This window comes from Vicugna pacos, chromosome 25 (assembly GCF_048564905.1).
Source record: "Vicugna pacos chromosome 25, VicPac4, whole genome shotgun sequence".
Taxonomy (NCBI): Eukaryota; Metazoa; Chordata; class Mammalia; order Artiodactyla; family Camelidae; genus Vicugna; species Vicugna pacos.
Genome location: NC_133011.1, coordinates 9,392,351 through 9,410,493, shown reverse-complemented (window position 1 = coordinate 9,410,493; position 18,143 = coordinate 9,392,351). Strand labels below are relative to the sequence as shown.

At 43.9% G+C, this 18,143-nt stretch overlaps 1 protein-coding gene across 5 annotated transcripts in view; it reads right to left on the bottom strand.

Moving 5' to 3' along the window:
- Positions 1 to 18,143, bottom strand: part of VPS13B (vacuolar protein sorting 13 homolog B) — a 625,623-nt gene that overhangs the window by 20,682 nt on the left and 586,798 nt on the right. For all 5 annotated transcript variants that reach the window (XM_072949533.1, XM_072949529.1, XM_072949532.1 and 2 more), the window contains exons 55-56: positions 5,178 to 5,296; positions 385 to 1,190 (exon numbers count right to left, since the gene is read on the bottom strand). In XM_072949533.1, coding sequence (XP_072805634.1) covers positions 385 to 1,190; positions 5,178 to 5,296 — 925 coding nt within the window. The remainder of the gene's footprint in view (positions 1 to 384; positions 1,191 to 5,177; positions 5,297 to 18,143) is intronic.

The window sequence follows — 18,143 nt, the reverse complement described above, 5'->3', positions numbered from 1 at the left end:
GCGGGGAGCTCACAGAGCGCTGAATGAGACTGAAATTCCACGTTACATGACAGCTGGCATAGCAGTGACTACTGCTGGGTGTTCCTGAAGTGCCAACCCAGATTCACTACTTTACCCCCTGCCATTTTATCCTGTCAGAAATCTTAAAGCCCATTTTCCAGATGAGGACACCGAGACGTGGGAGGTTCAGTAGCCTGGCCAAGGCCTCACAGCCGGCAGCGGCTGAGTCTAGACTAAAATCCACTGCTGTCTAACTGCCAAGGCCACGCTCTTCACTTCCCACTGTGTTGCCTCCCTCTGTCTTGAGGTCCGCGAGTCCACCCTGAAGCCTTTCCTTTCTGCTCGGGCTCCAGCCCATCACGGACCCTAAGCCCGTGTCCTCACCTGCTCTGAAGAGGGCCCCTGCGGCGTAGTGCATCGCCAGCGCGTGGACCAGCTGCCTGGCCGTGGTGAAGATGGGGCCTCTTTCAAACACGGAGAAGGAGAGCGGCGTGTGGTCGGAGGCTATGTACAGCTTGAGGGACGCGTGGATGCTGACAAGGAGATTCACCGGCTGTATCACCAGCTTCCGTAACGTCACGGGATTCACCAAGGCCCTGGCGTGCTGCCTGACCTGCACGGGCAGCCCCTGTTTCCCACCTGAGAGCCTCGTGGCCTGACCAGCCGGGCAGCTGCTAGGGAGGTAGGTCTCAAACAAAGTTTTGATGTAGTAGACAAAGGTATCTTCCACATATAACCGGGCGGGTTTCAATTCAAAACTGAACTCATTAATATCAAATAAGAAGCTCTTGCCCTCAGTTAAGGTGAGGCAAAGTTTGATAAAACAATTTTTCTTGTATTCTTCCAAATCTTTGCTGGATACAAGGAGATTCTGCATCTTGAAACTGTGAGCGGCTTCTGTCTTCTCCCCCCGGCAGACCAAGACAGCGAAGTGGAAACTGGACTTGTCGTACAGCTGGTTGTCCACCTGCAGGTCCCCACAGCAGACCTCGACACAGTAAAGGTGGAAGAGGGCTGTGGCCGTCTCTTCCCCAGGGAGGTGACCAGCCCCTGGGGTCATCTGGAGAAAAACATTGTCCAGTGTGAGTCTCAGAAGTTCAGATGATGCTTTGTGGTGGGTGAGGTCATCAAACACCGCCAGGCTCAACTGAGTGATGAACATTTTAAATGTCACGATCTTCTCCAGAGTTCTAGAGGAGGAAGGGAAGAGAACATTAGACTCCCCTTGCTTTTTTTTCTTTCTTTCTTTACCTCCCTCCCTCCTCTCTAATTTCTTATTTTCTAATGATAGCACCTTATTAAGCACCTCCTGATGTCCCATCAGATTCTCATAAGAAACAAACAAGAACTTAACTTTCAGTACATCGTGTCTGGACAGAGCCCATCACACTCCAGCGGTACTGGGAAATGTTCCCAATGGGACTATTACAAGTTCTTGTGTTTCTGTATCATATTTCCCTTATCAACACGAGATTTTTATTCCAAAATCCCTCTTGTTCTTTGTGCACTAATTCTCTGTCGTGATTGTCACAAGGCAAAAAGTCATAATAAAATAACCAACATGACTTAAATTGGAAAAGAAAAGCAAGCAGAAGAACACTGACCATGAATTCCCACCACAATGGCCCAGCTACCAGCATCTCAGGTCGTGTTCTCTGCTCTCCCTGTCATTTTCAGAGCTGAACTGCCCAGGCTCCGGTCTCCATGAACCCCTCTACCGTGTGCTAAATCACTGTGCTCTTGCCCCCTTCAAGGTCATCACTCCAGCAAGGCACCCTTATTTTTTTCCTTCACTACTAACAGCTTATAAACATGCTGTTATTCTCCTATCTTAAAAAATCCCTCTTGTAATTCCCTTTCCTCCTTTACCTACTACACATTTTCCTGGTCACCTATATACAAAAACTCCAAAGCATTTTCTATATGGCGTCACCTATTCCTTGCCTTCCATTTTCTCTTACCCTTGCACCAAAGTAGGCTTCTGCCCTCTCCGGTGTATTAAAGTGGTTCTCGTCAAGGTCCCCAGTGACCTCTGTATGGCTAAGCCAAATGACTGGCTTTTAGTTTGCGGCTATCTGATGTGGTCAAATATTCCTCTGTCTGGAAACACTATCTTTTTGCACATCTGCTCTCAGCTCTTCCATGTCTGGTCAGTCATCCTCATCACCTATGTGCCTCCCCACTCTTCTCTCTGACTTCCTCAAGTTCAGCTGCCCAATGTTCAGCCCTTGGTCCTCCTTTCCTCCCATTTCCACTCACTCCCCTTGGAGATTTTCACACAGTCCCAGGGCTTGACATGCCATCTATATATGCTGATGACTTCCAGAGTCACGTATTCAGCTTAGAACTCCCTGTGAACGCCAGTCTTATATATCTAACTGCCCATCCACGCAGTAGTCACTGTATGTCTAAAAGACATTTCAGGTGGTCATGTTTGTAGTCAAACTCTAGATCTCACCCTCAAACCCACAGACCATCTTTCCCATCTTCGTTCAGGACAACCACATCCTACTGGTTGCTCAGATCAAAACTTTAGGAGTCCTCTTTGATGTCTCTATTTTCAACCCTTATCCAATGTGTCAGGGAACTCCCACTGGCTTTTCCTTAAACGTATATCCAAAATCAGGCCATTTCTTATCACTTCCACTGGTAGTGTGGTCCAAGCCATCAGTACCTCTCGTGTGAATAACTGTATTAACCTCCTAACTGGTCTCCCTGCTTCCTCCACCTTTGTTTCTCCACAGTCTACTTCAAAAGCAGCCAGTGGTCTTCTAAAATTTAGGTCAGAGCACGTAACTTCTCTGCTCAAAAAGCTCCTATGACTTCCCCTTTTCACTCAGAATTAAAACTAAGCCCTACACAACACATCTCCTCCTTCCAGCACGTACTTCCCAGACCTCAAGCACTGCTACTTTCACGTTCCCCCACTGCATTTGGCCCACATTGGCCTCTTCCCTGGTCCTCTGATATGCCAGGCATGCTCTCCTGACCTTGGAACTGGCTGTGCCCTCTGTCTAGAGAGCTCTCGCCCCAGACAACCACGTTACTAACCCTCTTGCTGCTTTCATGTCTTTGCTCAAATGTAAACTTCCTGGTGAGGCTTACCTATACCAGTTTTTCAAAACCACGCTCTTTCTGCTCCTATGCCCTGGCATTCCTGATCCTTACCAGGCTCTATTTTATCCTTGCAGAATGCCAACCTTCTACTGAACCATAAAATTTCCTTTTTAAATTAATGTTTATTCTCTGTTTATTCCAAACCTATGAGAATGTGGTCTCCTCAGGAGCTGGGATTTGGGACTTTTAGGTCACTGATGTATCCACAGCCCTAGAACAGCACTGGCATCCAGGAAGCACTTGAAAAATATTTGTTAAATAAATGAATTAAGAAAATACGAGTAAACACTTGTACCTTTCTTATTTTGACCACTGAGTGTATAGATTGTTGCTACTATCATTAACAATGCTCTACTAATGCCCTAGATAAAACGTTTCTGAAATTGTGTGGGCTTGAAATTTTGTTATACAATTAAAAATTTCCCTGTATTTATTTATTTATTTTAAATTGAAGTACAGTTGGTTTCTAACGTTGTGTTAATTTCTGGTGTACAGCATAGTGGTCCAGTTGTGTGTATGTGTGTATTTCTTTCCATATTCTTTTTTGTTACAGTCTATTACAAGGTACTGAATATAGTTCCCTATGATATACTGTAGTACTTGCTGTTTATTTATTTTACATAAAGTAGTTGTGTTATGCAATTTAAAATTTAGCCTCCAGCCTTATTACAGTATTAAGTTTTTACAAATACTTCTGGGCAAAGGAAACAGTCTGTCCAACCTATTTGAAATATGATAAATTCAAATTAATAATAATTTGACAAGGTCCAAAGTAAGGAGTTCTTAACCATATATGAAAAGCAAGAAACTAAAAAATAAAAGACGGCTTAAACAAATGTATGAAAGTTGATATCACTAGTTCATATTTTAAATAATTTGAATGATAGTCATTTTTATGATTATAAAATTCTTATAGAAATTAAAATACAGAAAATTATTAAATAACCACTTACAACTGCACATCTATTAAAATTTTTCATTCTTTTCTTTTCAGTGGAATTTCAGAGGAATGTTTTCTGTGAGAATGTGTGTGCATACATGTACTTATGTGTATATATGTACATATAATTAGGATACATATATATTCAATTTTATATTTTGTTTGCTTTATTTTAGATTCATTGTATGTATTTTTCTATTTCACTAAAATCGTACAAGCGTCTTTTCTGTGGAAATACCATTTATGACACATTAATGTATCCTTTATGCCCCTACTGATGGGATTTGTACTCTGAATATTTTGCCATTATAATTAGCAATGTGATAAATATCTCTTGGCATATCTTTGCCTATTTCCCTAATGACTGCTTTAACTCTTAAGCTCTTAAAACTCTTAAAAGTGGAATTTCCAAGCCAAAGGGATTTTAAAGTTCTTACTATATATTGCTAAAGTGCTCTCCAGAAAATGGTAACAACTTACACTTTTACTAGGACTGTATATGATGGAACATCATGGTTAATATCTTACTTAAATTTGCACTTCTTTGATTACCTGTGTTTCCTCTTCCTAGAATTTTCTGTTCATGCTTTTTGTCCTTATTTAATTTTTAGAAGGAGGGACTATCTTTGTATCATACCTACTGAATTATATGAGCTGTTTTAAAATAAGGATATTAACTATGGTTCACATGTCTAAAACGTGATGGCGACATCCAGGTCGAAGAGGGGAAAATGTGGCTCTAAGAGGTGAATTTACTTTGGTTGCAGCTCTAACTGCTAAATCTGATTACCAATTACCAGGTTGTGCTGTGGATACAAAAGTATTAATTTGCATTTCATGCTAATGATAATGTATAATTCTAAGATGCACGTCTCAGTTTGTAAATCAGTTTGTTAAACTTACTACAGAAGAACTGGAAGCGGTACCCATGCAAGATGATATATTGCTTCTTATTATTGGTGTCATTTAATGTTAATAACCACATCCTTATGGAGTACACAACAATTAACCAAAAGCTTCAATGTTATTTTCAGGGATGATGAGGAATGGTAAACAGTAAGCTGACAACTTTAACACAGGAAACTTACCATGCTGGTACTGGGATAATAATGAAGCCTACCTGTTGGTATTAGTTAAAACAGGTCCAGCTTTTCCTTCTGGGGCCACTGTGATGAAGGCTGTGCCACATTGGTGGGCAATGTCCACATAGACATAGCCAAAGCCAGTCAGAAACACAACCTGCAAAAAGTATTCAAAATCTGATTGAAAAGAAATAAAAGATGCTATTGAAATGGCTTCTGATGTTTTAAGTTCTAATTCAATACCACAAGTTATATTTCCTTTATATCCATTTGTACAGGCTATTCCGCTGACTTGGAATGAGAAAAAAAAATCAAATCCAGATTTTTCAATATCCAGCTGTAAGGCTCACAGAAAAAGAAAGATGGATGACGGGGCATGAGTATCTTCATTCTCTGCTCTCTGGAATTGGCAAATAACTCTACAAGGGCTGGAGTCCCGCCATGGGCGAGCTTTACGCGTGCATATGAATCTCTGTGGGGAAAGAAAAACCCCGAAAACTCAGGATTTGAAATGCGATGTGCAAAAAACTTGCAGGCTCTTGAGTATTGACTTACTGCCACAAGGATGCCCTTCTATGCTGGAGACACCTGAAAACCACCAACAGGACAGGCTATAATCCCCTCAAGGTCCCTCACATAACTGTAACAAGGATGTCAGATAACTTCATTTGCTTGGAGTCAAAATTAATTTTTCTTCCATGAGAAGGTGGACTAAGACCTAGAAAAAAAAGTTCTATCTCAGAAGCCAGGTGCCAGGCCAGCAGAACAGATGTCCTTTCAGCATTAAATACCGATGGTGCTTAAATGGATAAATATTTGAAAACAGAACAGAACTATTTGAAAAACAACTCCAAGAACACCATGTTCACAGCCAGCATTACCTGAGGTTAAGGGCAAGAGCCTCCCTGTGTTTGGGAACGTTGATCGTGGTAATTTGCAATACCAACGCAGGCCAAGTCTGGGCCCTTTATTATTGTTAGGACAGCAAATGAAAGAAGAAAGGACTGAAAATTCCTGGGTGAGGGAACAAAGCTAGATGTCCACCTGGCATGTAATGGATGTATTCTAATTCTGACCAAACGAAGAGGTACCAGGAGTCTGTGATTCTCACTCCTGGATGTGACTTCAAGACCACTGGGCTTCTTTCTCGAATATTGGCTCCTCCATCAGAAATTCTGAGCGTCTTCAGCGTCCAGGGCACCCGGAGGTCATCTCTGCCTCTTCCCTATCTTCATCTCCCGCTCTGCCGGCTCCTGCACTAGCTTTTTCATTCTGCAGCCATCGCTGTAGCTTATTTAGGCCCCTGTCTGCCCCTCGGCACCCTCTGTGCAGAGAACATGCCTTCCCCCATGAAAGGCCTTTCCAAATTCTCTGTATCTTTGCACCTATAGGGTAAGAACACCTTATACCAGGAAGATATTCTCTAATTTTTCTACTCCTTTCCTTGGCTTGATACCTACTCGTACATTTCTAAAAATAATTTAACCATGCTTCTGTTTGATGACAAATCTTATTGTATGTATTACAGTCACTGGTTTCTATCACAGACTCAATCACTAGATTGTCAACTTCTTAAGGGCAGGAGTGAAGTCCATTTGTATTCGCTAGTGACATGTTTCCCAAATGGATTGTTTTGCAAAAGTATCTGTTTCAGAAAACTCTTGTTTCCTGAATTTGCTCCTTTTGTTCCAAGATAAGAATTGAACTGACTATGATAAAATGTGGAATGCAGCCAACCTGAAAAACGGCTCAGCTCACGAATCTAAAACAAAACAGGTACTGAGAGACATTCACATTTATAAAAAGCTATGATTTTTATAAAAAGTATGATATGTAAAGGAAATTGATTGCTTTTTTACTAGGCTTACAGACATGGGATTATTCATCTGACACAAATCTTTGTAAGGTCCTATGTTCCCATCCATATTCCCTTCTCTCGAGGACTGTCCATAATTTCAGAGCATTCTCCAGGGTTTTAGCAGACAGTGTTAGAAACCAGAACTACCACCCCTCCCAAGAGGGAAGGAGGTGATCAGAAGAGGGAAGTACGTATTGTTCTGCTCAATCTCAAAGCGATCTGGAGGCAGTATGAAGTGAGGACACTTGGACTTCCTAAGATCGGAAAGATAAGGCAAGCTGATGGTTTCTGTTAACTGCCCAGGGGACCCTGAAAGCAAGCAAAGCAACCCAAACCTTTGAGGTACTTCTTCTGGCCAAAAACGTAGACTCTGGAGAGAAATTCTGCAGAGTGCCCCTTTCACTCACGACTAGAACGGAAGAAACCCAGACCTTAACTCCTGGTGCCTATTCTTAGTTCTTTCCGCATGTGGAGAAACAACTCATAACGTCAAACATTTTGTACAGTGTGAGCTTTAGGGATTAGAGAGTTAGGTACCTAAGTGCCAGAGGAACTGGGCACCTACACCCAGGTCCCCCAGAAATTAAAATCAATCCTTGTCTTGGTCTCATGTTTGATCATTTAATCATCCAATCATTTATTGGATGTTTAAAGCCATGTTCACAAATAATGAAATAAGAGCTAGCAGTTCCAGGGCAGAGATGTATAAAATGCTTCTCCCCCTTAGGGTGTTAACTACCAGAGTCTTCAGTATAAGTTCGTGAGGGCACGAGTTTTGTGTGCATTTTCGTCAGTATTTATAACCAGCGCCTTGCGCTCAATGAAGATCTGAATGGACATCATCTCAATGTGGTTCCTGTGGTAGAGACTTCCAGTGCCCACCACGTCGAGCTGCCCTCCTTCTCGGCGGGGAGCGGGGTTATGCTCCCTGCCCCGCTGCTGTGGCAACGTGACTAGCTCTGGCCAACGGGCTGAGGGCAGAACTGACAGATGTCAGTTCTGCACCAAAGCATAAACGCGCCAGCCTTCTCCCCTGCTGCAGAGACGGAATAAAGGCTTTATGTTCCGTATCACTGGGGGGCCGCATCCAAGCAGATGCCTGTTCTTTTAAATAGTTTTATTGGAGCATAGCTATGTTCGTGTATTTACGTACTGACTCTCTCTAATAGCAGAGTAGAGAACTTGTACAGAGACTATGGAGCCTGCAAAGCCTGAAGTATTTACTATGTAGACCTCAAAGAAAAAGTCTGCTGACTCCTGCTCTGCGTAGCTGTGGTAGACTGTTAGACAGTCACGGAATTGCACATCTCAGGATCCATGACCTTGTTTAATCCCTTCCCATAATGACACAAAGCTTGGCTTTGCAACTTTCTTCAGCTAACGGGATGTCAGCAAGCACGAGACAAGAAGAGGCATGATACAGCTTGCTTTTTGAGGTTTACCCTCTTGTCAATCATGCGAGGAAGCCTGGTCTAGTTTCCCTACGAGGGAAAGACCACATGGTAGGAGAGCTGCCCAGACTTCCCAGCTGAACTCATCCCTAGCCAACCTCCCTCCTGAATGCAGCTGCGTGAGTGGTCTCAGGTTCATCACGCAGAAACATCACCCAACCAGACCCTCCAAATCACTGCTGTTTCAAGTCTCCATGCTTTGGGGTGGTCTGTTACAATGGGGCAATGGAAGATGATGGAGCCTCCATCAACCTGGGTCCCTGTGTGACCATGCAGAACAGAGCCCCCTGGTGATGAGCACTGGCCATGTAGCACGAGCAAGGAGGAAAAGCTAGGATGAGGGCCGGGCAGCATAATGCGGCCTATACTGACAGAGATACTGGTCATAGTAGGGTTCCAGCAAAAACCTAAAATACGACTCCTTGGCTTAATGGTAGGCACTAGAAATTGCAATTGAAATCTACAAGAACGGGAACTCACGTTACAAAGCAGCAAGACACTCAGTAAAACCGTTGTCTGAGATGACCTGAGAGGTAGATTGTACACCTAACAGATTTATTTGTAGCTCTAGAAGATGAGGTTTGAAAACAAAATATTAGCAGTGTGTGTTGGCTGCTGCTGGCTGCGCCTGGCAACGTATTATGAAGAAGACATGAGCTCAGGAAAGAACTAGCCAGTTTGCAAATAAAAACTAAAGAGAAGAAAGAGATTCCAGAAATTCAGGGTTCTGCAGAGTTAGAAACGCTTTCAAACCCCAAACAGCCAGAGATAAAATGTAGTCTTTGGACATGCTGAGGGCTACGTATAGGCATCCCACTCACTGCTAAAACTTAACTGTTTCAGTGACCGAGAAAAAAGTTTAGATGGAGAGTATAACTTTGCCACAGAGCCTGTTTTAAATTCAGACAGAGGTAGGGAAGCAAGATAGCACAGAAAATACATCTTAAGAACTAAGGATGTGGTTATTAGCATGTGGGATTCTCTGGAGTCAAATAGATAAGAAGTCCACCGAGTTCTGGAGAAATCACTACTGCCTAATTAATTCATGAACATGGACTAAAGGAGACTGGGATTGACTAGGGCTCAATATGCCTTCAGATGTGGCCGAGGAAGACCTCGGAGGGTAAACCAGGGACTGGAAAAATGATGGTAAAAGAGTGCTTCCACAAGCAGCGAGAGGGCCTGAAGACTGCTCCCTGCTTCCAAGGTGTGCCCGCAGGGTGTGCGGGGAAACTTCAGAACTGTCATGGACAAGAGGCTATGTATGCCTCTCATTCCCCCTTTTTCTAATTTGGAGGAGTTACCAGCATTCTCTTGTCCTGTCATTTGGCAGGGGGCTGATGGGATCATAGGTCTCCAGATGAAAACGAGTCACATCCAGACTCAGAGAGCACCACTCAGAAGTACGTGATTTCCAGTGGGATGTGGTGACTGGTTAGAACCCTGGGGAGATTTGTTCTGTTGTGTTTGGGGCGGTAGTGTAGGGGGTGGAGTGGAGAATGAAGTGAATGATTAATGGCCGAGTGGATTTTTCTTTTTGGGTTGTTTGTTATTACAGTATAAGCTAGTCAGTCCTGATGAATGCTGTCGTTTAGCTATTTTTCACTTTCTTCACGTTGGTAGTGTGAGGGTGTGCATGGTAGGCTACAGGCGACATACAGTAAGAGACTTGCTGCTTTATCCACACAATACTCAGGGAGGACTCTGTGTTTTGCCATTTGTACCTGTGTCAGAGCGCTCAGATCAGTAAGTAAGCATTTAGAGAAGAAAAACTTTGAAGCCTAGGTCCTGCCTTCTACATAGTATGTTATCTTTTCCTACAGTTACCAGCAAGAGCAGTGTAATATGACCTGTGCTTTGCTGCATATTCAGCTATCTTTATTAAAATGGTTATTTACTATATTTACAGCCAACAAACAACATTTTAAAAAAATTATACCAGTTTAATTTTACACAGTAAGTAAGTTACAAGGTGATGCCTAGGAAGTAACTGAAATTCTTGAAAGTCCACGTCTCTTCCTTTCTCTCCCATTCCCCCAACCCCGCACCCACCCTGCACCACTCCCTCCAGGCAATATGTGACAATCCAGGGATAACCAAGAGGGAGTTAGAAAGCATCCCAGTGCTGCGGCCGAGTTACATAACAGGCATCCCTGTTATTGAGAGGCTTTAAGCTGCACACTCCTCCAGTCTGTACTGATTTCCTCTTCAGCTGGGCTTCGTTCCCACTATGGTGTCTCTTGTTGGACTTCATCACTCTCCAGTTTTCCCTCTACCTGACTCATCTCACCCCGACCCCCGCACATTTTCACTTTCCTGTTAATGGTTAAGTTTATGTCCACTTGGCTGGTCATGGGGCATCCAGATTAAAACATTATTTCTGGATGTTTCCAGATGAGATCTGCATTTGAATGTGGGTGGGCATCACCAATTCATTGAGGGCCGGAGTAGAACAAAAGGCGGAGAAAGAAAGAATTTGCCCCCTTTTTGTCACCTCGCTGTTTGAGCTGGGACATTTCATTTCATTTCATCTTCTCCTGCCCTTGGACTGGAATTTTACGCTATGGGTTTCCTGGGTTTCCAGCATGTCTCTAGCAGATTGTGGGATGTCTTAGCCTCCAGAAACTGATTTAATCACATGGCAGTCAGACATTGCATTTGTTCTGCTGACTTTTTGCAAAAATTCATAAAACATTTCACTCTCTATTTGGGTAAGGAATAAATATAAAATTTACTTATACCTCCAGATCAAACAGTTTGTTAAGGAATGTTTTAAGAAGGCAAAGCATGGTACAGAAGAATTCAAGACTCAGACTTTGAAGGGAGGAAGAGAGTTCCACATGATTGAAGTCTGACCTGCAGAGGGAGGAAGGGAGTGAGAGGAGCTTGCCTGGTCACGGGGAGTGGTTTGTCTTCAGCGGTCCAGTGGGCTGGAGAGGCTTTTCTGAGCTGGCCCTGTGTTTTAGCAATCACTTTGTTGGAAGTCGTGGAGACAGATTTGAGGGCAGGGAGGTGATAACAGAGAGACCTTTTAAGGGGCTACTGCTAAAATCTGAGAGAGAGAGAGAGATGATAAATAAAAGGCCTGAGGTAGACCCTGGTCACAAAGAGAAGGGGCAGACACAGAGACACTTCGGAGGAATTTCTACCACAACCTGGTGACTTACTGGATGTGCGGGGGAAGAGAGAGAAAGGAAGGTACTAGGATGCGGCAGAGAAAGACAGGCTTGGGACCTAGACAGTCCTGGGTTTGAATCCCAGGTCCACTTGCTCTGTGCAAGTTAACCTCTCTGAGCTTCAGGAAGCATTCACCTTTATGAGATGTGATGTGGACTAATGACAATATTTGTCAAGTGCTTGACATAAAGCAGGCAGTCCATACAAATTTATATCAATGTTATTTTAAGCTTTTATACTGGGAAAACAGTGATGACGTCAACTGGAGTACAGACTCTAGGAGAAGCTGGCTTGTGGAATGGAAAGGGGTCACTTTGGTTTCAGATGACGGCGATGCTTCGAGGTGGCTGTAGGTCTTTCAAGCGGAGATGTCTGGTGGGTGGCTAGAAGTAGAGATTGGAGCTTGGGAGGGAGGTGGGAGCCAGAAATAGACATCTGGGAGTGATGGGGTGATAGTTGGTAGCTACAGCTCTGAGATGAATTAGATCTCTGAGAGAGGAAACAAAGGGGGGACGAATTTCTAAGATGATCAAGGTAGAAAAGCTTGGACAAAGATGAGAAGAAAACAGCAGACATTCTGGGTGCATTCTTCCCTCTGTATACTTATTGAAAAATATTTCAGGGAAATCCCTACTCCCAAGTATCTTTGGTAGCAATGGTGACTCAACCAAAACAAACTGGAAACACACAGGAGACTCTAGACCAGGCCACTTGGCAGATGTTGGAAGTGGCTGCCAACTTGCTGATATCTCTTCTGGCCCTGATCTGGGGTGTGAGGGAGAGAAGTAAGCAAGAAGCCAAAACATCTGCACTACACATTTGCTAAATCAGGTACTCACTTGGATTAGTAACTTCTTCTCTCTGTAAGAATCTGGGGACTGGGGCTAAAGAGAGCTCTGCAAATGACTGCACGCTCTGGAAGCATCAGTGCTCAGGCTTCCTCCTGTCTGATCTGCACCAAATGGACTGATGACACATCTGAGTCCTGGCTCCTCAAGGCATTTACCGAAGTGTCTCATGATGCTCTTGTAAGCAAGATAAGAAATATCTTATACAGTAGAGATTCAAAGTGTTTTTAGATGCATTTTCTTATTTAAGAAATGTGGGCTAAATGACAGCAGAGTTTGGTGCATTAGTGGCTGATTGAACCCATGCATTAGGGAAGTGTCTGGTGATTCACCAGTATGTAGACCTTGGACTTGTCCTGTTCAACGCATTTATTAATGACTTGGATGAACACGTAGACTGCATGCTTACCACATCTATAGATGACATAAAGCTACTAGGGATTCTTAATATGTTGGATGACAGCATCACAATTTTTTAAAAAAGTGATTTCAACAAGTAGACTATGCTAATAGCAACAAGATTTAATTTATTGGGGATAAATGTAAAGTCCTGTCATTGGGTTCAAAAAGTCAACTATACAGCAAGTCATATGATAAAGACCTGGGGGATATGGCTGACCACGAGTTCAATAATAACAGTCTGAACTCGTTAATAAAAAGCTAACTCAATCTTCTACTTTATTAATGGAAGCATAGGGAGGTAATAGCTGGTTAGACCACATTTGGAATACTGTGTGTAATTCTGGCTGCCAGATTTTTAAAAGGGAACAGAACACACTAGTGTGTTCAGACAAGGGTAACTGTGGTGATGGGTCTGGAAATCACATTTACTGAAGGAATGATTCAAGGAACCAAAAATGTTTGGCCTGGATAAGGGAACACTTAGAGAAGATGTTGAAGCTGCCTTCAAATAACTGTAGTGCGGCTGTATTAAAGGGGAAGAAAATATTCTGTGATGCCCCAGAGGGCTACACAAGGAAGGATGAATGGATGCTACAGACAGAGTTTTTGGTTTGATACAAGCAGAAACTTTCTCATAGTCCCTGCTGGTACCCTGGGAGTCTTCCAAGGTGGGATGTCATGGAGGGGACTCTTGTTTTAGGGAAAAGGGGAAATTAGAAAATCTCTTCTAACCCGTGCTTTCACTGACTGTCAGGTAGCAAAGTCTGTAGCCAGGGCAGGACTCCACATGGCAGTGACCTCAACTTGGTGGAGGAAAGACAAGACCAAGCCACAAGTGCGCAGACCCAGGTTCCAGCCTGATGCTACGTAATTAGGAAGAACCCAGCGGATTATTCTTTAAGACTCAACCCTCTCATCAGTAACATAAACATCAAAATGACTGCCCCGACTATCTCAGAAGTTTTGCAGTGATCAAAGGCGCTGTGTTAGGACTTACTACACTTGACTGCATTTACTTAGTTACTCAGGTGCCTGGAAGGTGGGAATTACACATTATTCGGGGCAAGGGTTTGGCCTTTGATAGGTCCTCAGCAAAAGCCTGTTGAATAATTGAAAGAATGGGGACTGTCAGATGTGAAAGCGCTCCGTAAGGTACAGAGCTCACTGGAGAAGAAAACAGCTGAGGCTGACCTGGCTAAACACTTCTGCTAAGGGTCAAAGATCATGAGAATTTACTGGATCTTCGTAGAAGAGAAATTACTGGCAAAGGGAACATTTTAATCTGCTTTTTGGGGTTCAAACTGCTCCTTCTTCTTTGGCTCAGTAACTGCTTTTCATGAATAATTCAATCACTTTCCATGGCTCCTAAGATAAAAACGGAAATCCTTGATTGGAGCGACAGGATCTTGCCAGGTTTGGCCTTGAATTGCCTCACTGGCCTCCTCTCCCTCCCCCTCTTCCTTCCTCTGGCACTACCAACACACTGGCAGCTAGGTCCCTGAAAGGCCCACGTGCACCCTCTGAGCACCAAAGCTCTGAATATGCTGTTCTTTCTGCCAAGAAAACTCTCCTATTCTCTTGTCTACTTAATGCCTGTTCCTCCGTGAGGGCACAGACGCATGGTCTACTGGCCAGGGACACACTCCTTGGCCTCTCACACTGGTCTGCTGGGGACAGCACAACTGTACCTACCTTTCCTTCAGAGCTGTTATCAGAGTTCACAACAAGAAATGACCTATGTGATTACTTGCTGATGAATTATCTCCTCCAAACGCAGTCTCCTTGAGGGCAAGGGCTGTGTTGCGTTTCTGTTCACTGTGCTTTACACCAAAATTCTTACGTCTGACATGTACTAGAAACTCACTAAGTACTTGCTGACTGAATGACTAAAGTATACTTCACAATGTTTATATTAGTTAAATGGTAACTACGATGCTTTCTTTGTACTTTATTGGTTTGGAATTTTTCAGAAGAATGTTGCCTAGCTCTGACAAAAATAAGGTTTCAGGCTGTATCAGCTATTGAAATCACATACACTATGACAAGATTCTAAACTATTTCCCTGATGGGGTCAAAATTATGACTTAAAATGATCAACCTAAGCTTACTTTTCATGCCTTTACTTATTTATTGAGAATCTAAAGATATTTTCCCCCTCAAGTCCGGCTCTCAGCCACAGCTGCCGCTGCAGGGCCTCTGGCTGAGACACCTTCTGACTGGATGTGAGCCGGGGACACGACCCCAGAGAACCCACAGCAATGAGAATTTTGCAGCCTGCATGCTCTCAGGTCTTTTTGATAACTCTTGATCCAAAGAATACTTCTTTGGGTGATTATAAAGTGGTTTTCTGCCTCTTCCCTCCCATATTGCACCTCAAAATTATACCACATGACACGGTCCTATTTACAAAACCGAGGCAGGGGCGTACCTATGACTGACAACAGCTAAGTGAGTTTTCTCCCTTGCGGCATAATGGGGATTTTACGGTGTTTTAATTCTGCTTTTTTAGGTCAGCTTTGAATTTCACATCAAGTACGTCAGAGCTAGGGCTGAGGAAAGGCTTCTGGGAGACAAGCTCTCTCCTACAGGAGGGCTGCCTCCTTTCATCGGAAGACACAGCTCCCCACGCTCCCCGGTGATTTATATGTCCTGGTGTGTTACTGAGGAGATGTCAGTGAGGGTTTCAAACAAATCTTCCTCCAGGGTAGGAAGTAAACCGTGGTCTGGAGGACATATGGCCCGCAGCTCCTTAAAGATTAATGGGAACATGAGACTTCGCTGGGTCCTCAGACCAGGGATGATAAGGGTGCTGGAAAGAGTACCTCCTTTTAGCTTTGAAGTGTCCCTGACTACAAAGGTTTGAGGAAATTTAGAGTGAACGGGAATCCCCAAACTAAGGTTTGGCAGGCACAATGCCTATTGTAAAGAATTCTCTAGACATATATAGGCAAGTTTCAAAAACCTTCATAATGATGCAGGGGAGCTCTGGGACCCTCGAGTAGTTGGTGATACTTATTTTGTAAATTACCAAGACGAGATGGGGGACGTGTCCTAAGGCCGTACAGAGCCAGCAGGTTTTCCCTGTTCATCACATGAGCACTGCGGATGGAAATCACAGCCCTCAGTTTGGGGCCACCACACATGCAGGTCTCCAAGGTGAGCGGGGACCCCAGCCTGCTCAGCCCCTGTCCCTGGCCACGTCCGTCACCTGTCTGCACAGCTACTGCTCTCCCCGGCCCCCCCCCACCCTTTCCCTCTCTCTCTCTCTTAGCAGCTGATTCAAACCTTCACAGTAGACTTAAGGCCACCAAGCATCACTTCACCCCATTTCTTAGCCCTGTCCCTCCAAAGATCTCTACCTATACCTCTGCCCAGTCCCACCTCTCTTCCATTGTCAGAGAAGAGAGCGCGGTCCTTCTGCTCGAGTAGAATTACACCCCCGGAGCTTTGGACTTGCCACTCCTCTTTCCTGTGGTCACGGCTGCTTGACTGGCTCCTCTCCTACCGTAATAAAGGGCGACCTCCCAGCCCCCAATCTCATTTGCTTCATAGCCATACTCCTGAAAAGAGCACTTACCACCCGTTCTCGCCCTCCCTCACTTCCACTGCCTCTGAACTTGTAACTTCCAGTGCTCATCGTGCCTGCCCTCTTCCCCTGCCTTCCACCTCCTAGGATTCCTCTTTCAGGGCCTTCATGTTTCCACCCCGCCGGCCTCTCCCCCTGCTACGCACGACACTCACATGTTGGAGTTTCCCAAGGATAGCCTGCGACCTTCTTTCCCTCCTTCACAAGATCTCTCTTGGGAACCTCATCTTCTCACTCATTTATTCAGTCATTCATCTATTCGTTTGATATTTATTCACATCTGACTGTGTGGACAGTCACTCTGCTGTAAGCCGAGGATGAACAGGGCAGGTATCTGACCACCAGGGATCCTGACTTGGTAGGAAATCATTTCCAGAAATAAGTGCCATTAAATGTTACAAATGTTATTGGAGTATGTAGGGGGTCCTGGGGGTGGGGAGGAGACCTCACCAGGGTGGAGAGATCCCTTGAGAGATGAGGCAGAGTGTGCCAGCAGGACGGGGGAAGAGGGGAGTTAAGGCTTGCCTGACTCCAAAGCACGTGCTCTGACCACTACGCGTGAACGCTACTTCCTACAAGTTCCTTCCCTGGGAACACGTGGGACTTAGGCCACGTTTCCTCTGGACGCCTTAGTTTTCACTTCTGTAACCTGGAGAGGACAGTTCCTATCTTGTATGACTGTTGCAAAGGCTAAATAAGAATGAATGTAAAGTGCTCATTAGCACAATGCCTGGTATACAGTAAGCGATTATGAAATAACCACTATCATTATTGTAAATACATTCATAACTTGTGTTTTGTAACCATTACAATAGGACCTACTTCAAAGCTTGTTGTGAATATTAAATGAACTAACAGACGTGAAAGAACTTTTGCAAAGTACACAATATTATTTAGCCATAAAAAGGAGTGAAGTTCTGACAACGTTACAACATGGCTGAACCTTGAAAACGTTATGCTAAGTGAAACAAGTCAGACACCAGAGGACGAATGCTGTATGGTTCCACTTAACATGAGGTGCCTAGAGTAGGCAGATCCAGAGACAGAAAGCACAACAGAGATTACCAGGGACTGGGGAAGGGGAGAATGGGGGGTTATTGCTTAATGGGTACAGAGTATCTCTTTGGGATGAAGAAAAGTTTCTGGAAATAGATAGTGGTTATGGTTTTACAACATTGTGGATGTATTTAATGCCACTGAAGTGTACTTTAAAATGATAAATTTAAGTAGAGCAGAAAGGAAATGCTAGGTTCCTGTGCCATTTTCAACAAAAATAACATCATTAGCATCCAGAGTAAGACAAGAGACAAACCAGGACATAGATCTGTTCAGGTTTTTAAAACTGTCCTTATGTTTGCAAAGTTTCATGTACTCCTGGGATAAGTACGTATATTTTTAAACTAGCAAATTTTCAAAAGAGGCAATTAAACCAGGGTTGGCATTATGGTTGTCCTAAAATCTGGGGAGTTGGACCACCTTCTTTATGGCAGAAGGTAAGTAATTTAATTTCATTTTTGACCTTGGATTTGACCCAGGAGGGGGATGCTCTACCAAGCGCTCCTCTCTCATAAACAGCTGTAGGGCATACTCTGGAGATACATGCTTGCTTTGAGAATTCATAACCAAATGAGGATGTAAAAGTGGACACACGTGTGCCCTCACACAGAGACAAGAAGTTCAGC